At 44.0% G+C, this 12,986-nt stretch overlaps 1 protein-coding gene across 4 annotated transcripts in view; it reads right to left on the bottom strand.

Moving 5' to 3' along the window:
- kif21b (kinesin family member 21B) overlaps positions 1-11,217 on the bottom strand; it is a 64,175-nt gene extending 52,958 nt beyond the window's left edge. For 3 of the 4 annotated variants that reach the window (XM_030373076.1, XM_030373155.1, XM_030372937.1), the window contains exon 1: positions 10,806-11,217. In XM_030373076.1, coding sequence (XP_030228936.1) covers positions 10,806-10,843 — 38 coding nt within the window. In that variant the 5' untranslated portion in view covers positions 10,844-11,217. The remainder of the gene's footprint in view (positions 1-10,805) is intronic. The other variant, XM_030372998.1, reaches the window with a different exon arrangement.
- Positions 11,218-12,986: the final 1,769 nt, after the last annotated feature.

The raw sequence follows: 12,986 nt of genomic DNA on the forward strand, positions 1-12,986 counted from the left end.
GTGTTCATGTTTACGACCGGTGTTCCTGTTTACTAATGGGTTTCATGTCAAAGGTGTTATAATGCTTTTTGTATTTTCCCTATCTTTGAGTGTTGTTTTTCATCCATATATGTGATCTGCTAAGATACAAAGCCCAACGTTCATGAAGGTGGAGTTACTCTCCCACAGAAACAACCTCTCCTGAACCGCCAAAAAACTGCTTATTTGCAGTTAGCATTTACTTCGTTGATTTCGTTATGGCAAGAAATCTCGGAAGAGCAGAAGTACTCCTTTGTATGGACTTCCACTGTAAAAACTGAATGAAGAATCAATGGTTCATTCACTATCACAGCCTGTAAGTATACTTCATTGGTTGTGGATCTGATCGGTTCAAAACAAACAGGCTAGCTGCTGCCTTGTGTTCAAGTGCAGAGTGGTTCGTTGGAGCTGAGCTGCATATAGCCTTGCATAGTATTTGCTTCATATTACTGAGAACCGGACTTCTGCTGTACTGCCGAGGAATGGTGGTAAAAATGAATTGTGTCTATAATCGCCTTCTTTGGGAAGTCCATGCAAAATGCGGCGTTATTTTGTGATTGTTGCGGCCAAAAATCCTTGATTATGCGGCACGTTTTCTTAAAAAAATCATTGAAATATGCGGCATATTTATGCAATTTTATGCAATGAAATTGCGGGAACTTGCAAAAATTGCGGGAACTGCCGAAAAAATGCGGGAACTTTTAAATTTTCTGCTAAAGTATATGTGACATTTTTGCAACAAAAATGCGGGGATTATGAAATCATGCAAGCCCCGCATATTTTGCGTGGAAATCTGCAATTTATGCGGTGAAAGTGCGGAATATTTGAAAAAATGCGGCCCCCGCATGAATATGCGGACTTTGGCTTATTATGCGTTGAAGTATGCGATCGCATAATCACGTTTTTCTGGAGGGACTGGTTTCAGGCCGTGAATGAGGGCGTTTTTCGGTGGCTGCGGGAAGTTCCCCTCCTGTCTAGGACATTGATTTTTTTTTTGAGCTTAGCACACCTAAAACATGGATAAAACGGTAGACATTACATATACACTACAGCAAAGGGAAAAATCGGAAAAGCGTAATATGACCACTTTAAACACAGATCAAGAGCTCCGTGGCTGGTCTCGTGTGTGACCCGCTTTACAATGAAGCTCTGCCGTAACAGAGTCAGACTCCAAACAAGAGTGGAATCGAGAGCCAGCCACTTACTTCACATAGCACATGATCAGGAAGCTTGGCTTCTTGAAACGTAATCCGAAAAAAACATGTGTTTTTCCAAATGAGACCATTTTAGTAAGCTCTATTAGGCAGAGGCCAATCTCTTTCCACCCAAAAATGCAATTGTTCCCGAGGTTCACAGCTGGGGCTGTTTGTAATACAATAATATTGTGTTGGTGTGTTTGTATATGTGTTATCATTAGTATCTGCAGTGAAGTAGTCTTCGAGGGTGTTTTCCCAAAAGTCCCTCTGCAGTCGAGGGGGCAGTCGGAAGCCCACACACTGTCCCCCCGGATCAGGAAACTCCTTGCATATCCAGAGTACCACACAAGACGGGATGACACCCTGACAGTCCCTGCTAAGGTGTTCCAGCTGGTTGTTAAATCCGCGGGCACATTACAATGGAATTATGTTCACAATAAGCGATTCAATTAATGTAATTGTTGTTTGATCGATTTTTTTTATCTTATTGATTTTCCGATTCTGTTCAAATGATATCAAAAATAATGTACCTTGCCATTGTCTGAAATTCGTTTTATGTTGTGTACATGTTCTCTTAATTCAGAGCACTGTTTTTGCAGAACATAATAAAATACACACACACACACACACACACACACACACACACACACACACACACACACACACACACACACACACACACACACACACACACACACACACACACACACACACACAAACACACACACACAAAACTGTCAACTGCCTATTAGATGCTATGGAGTTTACACAAGACTGCGCTAAATAGCTTGACCCAGCCCTGGACCGACAGCCTGAGGTGGTGACCACCGGCCGACAGAGGAGAGGAACCGACAGAGGAAGGGGGACCTGTGTGACTGGTTCTGCTTGAGTTATCTCTTAACATGTAAACTAACACCCAAGCCGCAGAAGGCAAGAAAAGGTAGTTACAATTTTGGTTTGTTTTAGAGGACTACCCATTTCAGGGCAGGGTTCAGTGGCTATGATCTGTAATCCATTGTACTTGTGTTTTGTGTCCCATGTCCTAGTATCTTTGGTTTGAGTAGGAGTGTATGGATATCCATGTCCCGTGACAAACACACAGTACTTCAAGAATACAGATAACACAGAGGGAACAAAGAGGGCATGAGGCTGGGAGGGGAAGGGCACTAAAGATCTCCCATTTCTAGCCTTTCCGTCGACAAAGCAGCGAGACATGGGACTGGGTCAGCAGCACAGAGGGATGAGAGGGTTAGGCATCCCGCCCACCACACCATAATGAAATACATTACCCAGAGGGCCACGGGGGGAGGAGACAGGGGCATTCAGAGACCATGACAATAACCCCAATCTTTAACAATATCGCATCATCGATTGGGGGTTTGTTATTGCTCAGCGTATCACACAGCTTTTTAACGATATATAAAATGGGTCTGTATCATAATAAAAATAAATAAAGAAGACAAATAACAATTAACTAATACAATATCATTAAATAAACATAATATCATATAACATAAGAATATAAAATAAGAGCATATCATAATCTGTGAAGAGCTCAGCGAGGAGGTGCCTTGGTGAAGTGTGCTGGGCACTCTAGAAGTCATAAGAACCTCATTACTGTCCAATTACATCCTCGTTATCTAAAGGAGCTCACTGCTGGCGAGACACAACTCAGTCCGCACCACCGAAGCTGATTCTAGGTCACCCCTCCCCCTCCCCCCCTCCCCTCTGTTCCCCTACTTTAACCCCTCTGCCTTTCCCTGTCTCCTTTGTCTGGGGTCCCACAGGGACAGTGATGGATGAATGGACATTTATGTATAATACAGTTTTAAGGCGTTTTAACTGGCCAGGGCTACAAAGATGCAAGGTGGCTACTGGGCCACCTTGCATCTGCGTTCATCTTTTTTGCTGACTAAACCAATGAATTATTAAGGTTTCTGCTCTTTTCAAATAGGTTTTGCTGGTATCTAAGCATCTATCGCCCCCATAAAAAGACAATATTTGGAGAAGAGCAAAAGCAAACAGTATTACAAGTAAAACCACACATGATTGGCTCTCTTAAACACAAACATGCTGACAAACATGATTCTTCACACTTCAGCTTTGCGGGGCTGGCATCTATTGATTTATCAGTAGCAGATGAGACCTCACCAGACATCCACCCACACTCATCTCTTCACGCCTGACTAATAAACATACACACCATGACAGTGTGTGTGTGTGTGTGTGTGTGTGTGTGTGTGTGTGTGTGTGTGTGTGTGTGTGTGTGTGTGTGTGTGTGTGTGTGTGTGTGTGTGTGTGTGTGTGCGTGTGTCCAGCTGGGTGCCAGCTTTTTATATTAATATATAGGTAACAGGTGAACCAATAGATAAACACAGTTGTCAACGAGAACTTAAAAAAGGTTAGATTATAATCAAACACGAAGGAACGGCTACAGTTACCTTAGCCAGTCACTCAAATGCACACAGCAGGTCTGCTGCGCTATAGCATGATCAAGGTTTAGCCTTCACATTTCTTCTACATAGACGCTATGACTGGGCTGGACTGACAGACACCCTAGGGCAGTAGGCTAGGTTAGCATTAGCATTAGAAGCCTGAGCCACCCATTCTGATTGCCAACGCAAAGCTTCAGCACTACCGCAGCCATTGAGACTGTCTGTCTGAGGGAATCAGCCCACTCATCTCTCCTGTCAACCACATGCACTGGGGATAACGCTTAGCATTAAATCCATTTGACAGGCTCAGATGTGTGCGCGTTCAGTTTTTTTAAATATTGTCATTGAATATTAGTCTACAACATGGTGGCAATAATTCACTCTACACAATGGCTGTGTAGTTTTTGGTAGAGAATACAAGCAAAGGATGGTCACATGTTTCTTTCAACACACATTGCTTGAGGGGCGTTTATGGTCATCTTGGAACCGTGCCATTGGTCCAGAAGTAAAAACGAATTGGTTCTCACCCGACTTTTTAGCCCCTGATTAGCCTCTCTCTGGATTGATGCTACGTAGCGGCTGGGTTATCTAGTGAGCCACCTTGCTAGTCTGAAGACAAGTGTTTGGGAGGAGTACTACTACTTTTCCCCTCCACTTTAGCCCAGGGTTATTTTTAATAAATCAGTCAATAGCAGAATTGTATCTAGTGCAATTAAATACAATCCAAAAGAACAGGCAGCTATAAGACATTCTAATAATACTATAATACAATCACAAAAAATGTATGATCACATGAATTGGCGACTAAGTTTTATAATTAAGTATGAATATGTTTATTATTATTATAGACAGTACTTGTCCTACAAAAGACATATCTTAAAATAGTAAAATGAGCCGTGTCATCAGAGAAAGCCTTATTCTGCTTTGACAGTTCTAAGTCTGTGCACACATTTAATTAGTAGCGCTGACATCCCTGCTAAGCCTTTGCCTGCTGGCTGTCTCACACATGCACCTTCACATGCACTAACACTCACGGGCACTGGCAATTACAACAATCACGTGCACTTACACAGAGCCAACCCACAGACACAAACATCAGCAGCAGAATTAAGCTACTTAGAGTAGGAGGTGAATAACAACCATGGGTCAAATCTTCAACCTTATATCCAAACACAAACAACACACTCAACCCTATTACAAAATTGAATAGGCCTACTTTATTGTCACCCAACATTTAGTCTTTTAGTAGAGCTCTTTTATATAGTGTTATATATATGACACTATACACCACTAAAGAGAGGAACAATAGGGTCATTCTCTGTGTGTCTTCCTCCCTCTGTGAGAATATGGGAAATGGACGCAGCTGTGCCCAAATTATGCACAGAAAGATGGTACAGATGCTCAAACACACACGTACGCGTGCCACACACCCAAAAAGGCACCCACTCTTCATATAGCTTGTTGGGAGTTACTCAGATGCTACAGTAGGCCTTTTGACACCGGAAGAGAGAAACCCGCTCTTTTTCTCTCTCGGTTATGACAGTCCTCTGCATCTTTTGCCCTCTTTTCGGTCCATCCTTTTGAATGAGGGCATAAAACTTCTCTTTTCATGACGAGGGGATCACAGTGCCCAACCAGAGGGTCTTCTATAGAAGAGATAGGAGGCCAGGTCTGGTCTGGTTCCCCTGGTGTCTGGACTGCCCCCGGTTCTCTACCACCTCCCGTCCTGTCCTTTATCACATTTAAATAAACTCTCCACCACCATGGATCCTCTACCTGTCCTTCCTACCTCTCTCTCGCCCTTTCTCCCCCTCTTTCTCCTTCACTCTATATCCCCTTCATTCTCCCCCCTCCCTCGCTCTCTCTTTCTCTTTCCCTCGTTTTCTCTTGGTCCCCCTCTCTCTCGTATGTGTGTGCATGTGTATGTGCATGTGTATGTGTGTGTGGGTGTTGGTGTGTTTGTTGTGCACGCACCAGCTCAGCATAAAGCACAAAGACCTGCAGTGACATCAGACCTATTCAATGTCTCCTCTTCCTCTCTCTCTCTCTCTCTCTCTCTCTCACAAACACTCAAACACACATATCGCAGACACACAGGCACACACACAAAGCATCCTATCCTTCATTCAACTCTTTGCTAATTGACACTAAATCGAGTAGTTCATTAACCAGTCTGCAGTTCATATTTGCAGACCAAAATTGGCCAAAGTTCTGGTGCAATGGGATGAAGCAATTTAATTGCTGACCACCAAACAATATAGGGGCAATTCAATGCTGATAAATGACCGTGTCAGCCAACATTGGATTGCTTAGAGGACCTCTGCTAGACTCACATGGGTTTTGACCTTATAACAGGCCGATGCAAATTCTACTGCCCGTGAAACCTGTTACGATTCAAATACAAGCGAAAATTCAAATATGAGCTAGCATGTTCAACTCTTTTGAAATGCACATACAGTAGTACAAACAGTAAGAAGCATTGCTTTTACTGTTCTTGTTATTGTTATTGTGTTAAATATGCAGTCGTATGCAGCTCTCAACATTTGGTTATCTTAAGCTCGAACAATGGGTTGTGTTTATTTATTTATATATATATATATATATATATATATATACACACACACATATATATATATATACACACACACACACACACACACACACACACACACACACACATACACATACATACAGACATACAGACACAATCGTTTGGTTATTTCTTCTGGCTTGTCAGCAGCTCTAATGAAAACAGGAAGTGAACAGGATATGGGGATAGCCCCATGGCAGCCGTTAAGGAAGTCATATCGCAACAGCAGCCTCCTTTCTGTGACGACTAATACACTTAGAAGTAGCAGTTTATCAATAGGAGCTGTCTCACTGCTCTATGGCTTCAGTAGTCTTATCCACTCCAAGCACTTCCCACACCTCCAACCAAAGACCACAGCACTTCTACCCTTGATTAATACCCCTATTCTGAGAGTGCCAACACATGACCTGGCAGCTGCTGGGAGAGGATTGCCATTTTATGATCAGTGACAAAGAAACAGCCACATGATTTGCTTATGAAACAGTGCCACAGAAATGTCTTAGTTTATACTTTGCCACAGATGCGTCTTGATTACCTTCTTCTCAGCTTAAGTAATTCTGTGTCTGCTTTCCTTCACGTTTCCGTTAGTTATAGTTAAAGCGAAACAGCAGACATTTCGCAGAGAAAAAGACAGCCAGAAGTAGTTTACGAGGTAAAACAGACCTGGTGTCGATTAACCAATGTGTCAAACCGGAGGGTACGCCCTCAACTACCACTGTTGGTTGGTGTTTCACAGTAGTCATGCTGCTTAACTAAAGGGGTGGCTGGATTAGAAGAACTGTGTTCTTTCAAAATTCTAGTGATTTACCACAGTAATGCTGTTTCTGTATCCAATGAGGTCAAACTCCCTGGATGAAGTAGTCGATTTTATTACATCATTAATATTTTGCTGCAAGAACCAAACACATCAAGCTGATCGGTCGAAGTGGCATTTTGAAATGTTACCGTTCAGTGGCCTACATTTTCCTATGGGTGTATTTATTTTATTTGACACCAGCTAAATCTTGTCTAGCAAGCCTCCCTTAATCTAACATCGGGAGCCAATACTGCTGCCATTGTGAGTGCATGAGACATCTAATATACCACACATCAACAAATACTGACGACCAGCGTTTCACCTCGAAAACGTATTTGAAACGCATTTTCAGCCCCACACGTCGCTCAGCTTCAGTGACAGGAAGTGATGATGTTAGCGGTGGGTAGCTAGCATGGGTGTGCTCAATGTGTCATTTCCTGCTCAGTTTCCTCACTCTGGTCGGATTCACCGATTAGAATGAACTATCTTTTAGCTCCAAAAGCAAAAATGCCCTCACTTTCACTGACCTGCAATTGTCAGTGCGCACAAAGAAGTGGGATCAGAAGTTACACAAAAAACACAAACATACCCACTTAGACTCTTATACATACACTTATGTACATACAAACACATCCATACAAAGATGTACACACACACACACACACACACACACACACACACACACACACACACACACCAGACCACAACAAAAAGTGCCCCCCTGGGGGGCAGTATGGGGTCGGTATTGACCCCCACAGGAAGCAGGCGAGACTGGTAGCCCAAACAGGACATGGGGCCACTGGCAAAAGAAACTGCTTTTTATTTCTTTCTCTTACAGGCATCTGATGCCTTTGTAAATCAGCAGTTAGGGGCCCTCTGAGTCTCTCTGGCCCTTGGTCTCTCCCTGCTCCTGTTTGTTTTGAAGGGCCAGTGTGTTTTGACCTGCCACATGTCTGGTTCATACAGGTGTCGTACGCAGGCTTGTTTGGTCAGGAATACATCAGGAACTGTTGGCGGGAGAACCACTGAATCCACCCTCCCCCCACCTAGCTGCATTTCATCGGCAGCACCCTTTGGCTGCATTTGATCCAGATCCTAAGCACAAGACCAAAGAGATGGTCGGATAGCGTTTTGTATGGCTGCCCACCACCCAGTTCCCGACACCTGAGTAGCACATTGGTCCTCAACAGATCAGGTCTTTGTGTCTCATCCGTTCCCCTGTGGGGTCTTCTACACCTCTGTGCAGAATGTGGTCTCTGTCACGCTCCCAATTTGGTGCTTGAGGCTTAGGAACTACGCAGAGATCGAGGGAAAAGTGCAAGGTCATTATGAGACGCAAAGAAAGGAGCAAGGGAGCGAGAGCGAGGGAGCGAGAGAGAGATCTTGTGGAAGGCCAGAGGTGGTCACATGTCAAATTTGAGAGTGAATGAGAGAGTCTTTACATTCCTGTGTGATTGTCACTCGAGGCTATAACCTAAGTGAAAGCTCCGCTTCAGTCCGTTCTTTATTGATGCACCAGCTAGCGATAAGCAATTTAATGACAGCCACTTAGAGGAGATGTGCCATTTTGTTTGGCTGAGCCGCAGTGCACACAACCAGCGAATTAAGTGTGTGGGTCAGCAGGATATAGGTTGACCCATTCTCTCTCTCGCTCTTTCTGTGTGTATTTGGTGTGTGTGGTGTGGTTCTGTTTGTGTGTGTTTGTGTGGTGTATAAGCGGTGGATGTATGTGTAGGCCTATGTCCTTTCCCATCCAATTCTCCAGCCACCAGCAACCAGAATCCAGGTCATGTCATTGGTTGCAACGGCATTGTGGAGGTTAAAGGCAAGGCAGGCATTCTGGAAGTGAAGCTGAAGAGGCTGAGCCACAAGGAACCAGCCCCGAGGCAGTGGCAACGTGGGAGCAATTACACACCATCCCTCCCTCTTATCATCTCCCCCCCAACAACCCCTCCAGCCCCCCTCCACACCAGGGACAACTTCTCAGGGAAGACTGTGTAGGTCATCGAGAAAAGCCACTCGTTCCACAGGAAGTCATCTCGCTCGCCCTGTTTATTTGTGGGCTTCCCATTTCCTGACATTCAGAAACATACACACACACGCACAAATAGAGGCGTGTTTAATGCCATTTACGCAGCATGGCTAAAAGCGCACAGAAAGGGGACACACACGATGGGAGAGAGCTCGGAATGGGATCGCTCCACATCTGCAGCCGTGTAATTAACACGAGAGCTGGTCTATCTCAAACATGCATTACACCATTATATGCAAGCCACTGATTTAATGGCTAAGTCGCAGGGGCTAAAAATGACTTTGTGTTACTGTATTACTCCTATTGGGTGGTGGCTTTATTTGTCCATTTGCTAGATTGTGTTATTGTATAAGGGAAAAGTGTGTTTGTGTGTGTGTGTGTGTGCGTGTGTGTGTGTGTGTGTGTGTGTGTGTGTGTGTGTGTGTGTGTGTGTGTGTGTGTGTGTGTGTGTGTGTGTGTGTGTGTGTGTGTGTGTGTCTGTCTGTCTGTCTTTGTGTGTCTGTCTTTGTGTGTCATATCTGTTATTAGATATTTTTTACCAGTCAACTTCTCATAATCACGCTACATTGCTTTGCAACTACGATGCAAACGAGATGCGTCTTCAATCAACACATCATGTCGCAGCATTTCATCGTGATAGTCAGCTGCCGGTCCCCAGCTGCTGTCTACCTTACCTTCCCCTTTTTGGGGGCTTCAGAACAGTAAAACACTTCCTCTTAGTGACAGTGTGAGCGCACAAAGGAAAACTCTCTCAACGGCTAATTGACCACGGAGCCCACGATGTTGGCTGTAAAAGCCCTCAGGTCATTTAGATGACAATAGACCAGATCTGACTCGCGCCCACAAAGACTGTAGTTACAGACTTGGACTCAAATCATCACTCAAGATTCCCAGTATATGACATTCCTTTAGTTGATAACACTGTAAGTTCCTCTTGTGTATCAACTTCCAAACTATGGCATGTGAACGCCAAAACCATTGGGATTCTTAATAGAAATTAACCCCATTGTATTGATTGAACTACTATGGGCTAACCACGTCTCCTTATGTCTCTGTGGTGAATGACATTGGTGTGAAGGAGGACATGTATTTGTGATCGAATCATTTGCAGAAGGGCAGACAAAGCAGAATATTACAAGTAGCCTACAAATGTTGGATACTTGTAGTCCTTGGGAAACAATATTTTCCAGTCTTTTATACTATACGATACTATAGAATATCCTACATTTATGATGCATGTTGATTTTGCGGAATGCAAATAAGAGGCTTGGCCAAATTAGAAATGAAGGCTTTGATCCGTTTCTCAGCTGTGCTTGTGGGCCTATCTGTCAACTCACTGCCTGGTGTAGAATTGCTCTTTTCACAAGGTTTGGCCCTATAGGTTATAGATATAACCTAAAGCCTATAGATATAACCATGTTATAGATATAAGCACTAAACCAATACAAACCGCGCATTCTTGAAGATGCTTGTGCCATTGGGCACATGCTGCCTTATCAATAGTGTGCGGAGCAGCACCCTTATCGCAGAACAGGGATGCTTACAACACACTGCTGTACAACCACGTTGCAGAGGTAAACCACGTTGTAAAGGGTAAACCACGCTGCTGCCAAAACACAAAAGCACCCCAATATAAAAATAAAGCAGCCGGTGAAATCGGCCGTGCAGGTCTTGTAAGCAGCTCATGGTCTGCAGAGGTCGGCAGACGTGGTGGGAGAGGAGGGAGGCGGAGACCTACCTCAGGGAGACCTTGACAGAGCAGTCGCTCTGAGCCATCCTGGAGCCGGAGAGGAGAACTTCAGCTATATCTGATTTATATCAATGTGCCCAAATGATGAGGACCCGCTGCTGCACCTCAGACGCCACTGTGGGGTAGAGAGGACCGTGAGCCTGGCCATGAAGACCTGCCGACACACACCGCCTTATAAAACTCGTCTGTTTCCTTTTCACCTCCCGCCTTCATTTCACGCCCGTCGTTGTCTCCTCGCTCGGTTTCGTTATCCCCGTCTTGTGTCTGTCCGCTGCATCCTGTTTAAAGTCATAGAGGCGAACCGTGGTGCCGACATCGAACCTCTTCTCCCAGTTTAACACAGAGATACCAGTACCACCACCGACACAACGGAGCCTCCTCAGCCGTGAACTGGGCGAGGTGGGCGGATACAACTCAGTCCGACTGACAGGCACCTCCTCCTACTGAGGGAACGTCCCCGCCCCCATGGAGCACAACCCACCAATCAGATGGCTGAACAAGTTGCTTCATTCACAACACCGCAGGTGGGATATAGGACAGATCGGTTCAACTGCTCCTATAAACAGAGCGTGCTCCCAGGGAGAGGTAGAAACAAAGGCCTGACTTAAACACGTTGAGGTCAAAGGTCAGACAGAATGAGTTTATAACGCGGCACTAGCGGTAGAACAAAGTGAACATGTTTATTGCATCATTTCACATAAAAAACTACTTTATAATGTCGTCGTTGTGATTGCAAAGCAAAGTAATTGATCACAATATCAGACAAGAACTAGAAAATGCATTTCCTGCAGAAAATGCGATGAGTGCTGTAGTGCAAAATGAGGTTGAAAATATGTTTTAATAAAACCACATAGTTTAAGACAAAGAAATGTTAAATGGCTTAAATCAAGTGAAGGGATTTGAAGTCTAAATGGAGTCTAAATTGAGTAAACAATGACAACATGCACACCATTTTTATTAAAACATTTAAAATGGTTGTAAACAAATAAAGTGAATAGTGAAAACAAATAGATAATGTGGTCAAGTTTGAATACATTTGAGATAATGTATAGAATAGCTGAGCTGTTCTGTTGGCAATTTCCAGCTCAACTATAGACAAAAAAACGTCCAATCAACCAAAAACCCACCCAAAACGTATATTGCGAGAAATCAGATAAATCATATAATTCTGCAATGGCAAATACACAAATACACACCTACGCAACCTGATTATTAACTATGACCTTATGTGGTATACAAGGAACCTCTCATCTATCTCTCACACACACAAAACTCAAGAGGTCTGTGTAAAGAACACACTGACAGTCAATAAGAAGACATTAATACACAACACACAAAATAGGCATGTAAAAGACCAATGGTGAGCACAATAAAACACCTGAATGCGACCTAATTGACAAAATACCTTTTACGTTACACACACGCACGCACGCGCACTCCGTGTGCGGGGACAAGGCCACAGAAAATGTTTGGTACATGAGCTAAAATAAAACAACCCTCAAAATAGTCATGCATAAAATGATCTTCCATTTTTGTAGAACTTAGAATAATCGTACAGGAACTTAAAGAAAATCAACATTACAGTCAACGCCAGCTCGACTAAACGTCATGAATCAAATCTCCTTACTAATGCCGCGGAGGTTTCAGTGACAGGTCCGATGGCCCTCCCTCGCCCCCAGACAGGCAAGCATTTTTGTTAGCATTAAGCTACCAACGGGAGAACACCCAGATATGTAGCAAGCAGCTAGCCTTTAGCCATATAAACGGGGGTCCCACAGACAAAGACCCGATATATTACAATCATATTTCCAATCGATTAATCATTTTAGCGCAACTAACATGAAATAACGTAACTGTTTAAGCTTGACACAGTGTTTCTAGGTTAAATATTGACGTTCTTAAGGCTCCGCTACGTCCACAATGGTTAGCTTTAATAGTCACCTTGGGCTACCGCACTCCAGCTAGCCTGGCACCGCCCACCTACCTACTTCCGCTCAATTTTCATTTCACTTCAGTACTAGGGTCTGCTTCATTTGCATGGGTTCCTAGGAAGCCAGATTATTGGCGGTCCAATCAGCGAACAGAGGGAGTGGCTGAGTACGATGACGTTAAAGTCAGCTCTCGTTGACGGACATCTTCAAGCACGGTGTTTGGTTTGTTTACAGCCTG

Source organism: Gadus morhua, chromosome 1, assembly GCF_902167405.1.
Source record: "Gadus morhua chromosome 1, gadMor3.0, whole genome shotgun sequence".
NCBI lineage: Eukaryota > Metazoa > Chordata > Actinopteri > Gadiformes > Gadidae > Gadus > Gadus morhua.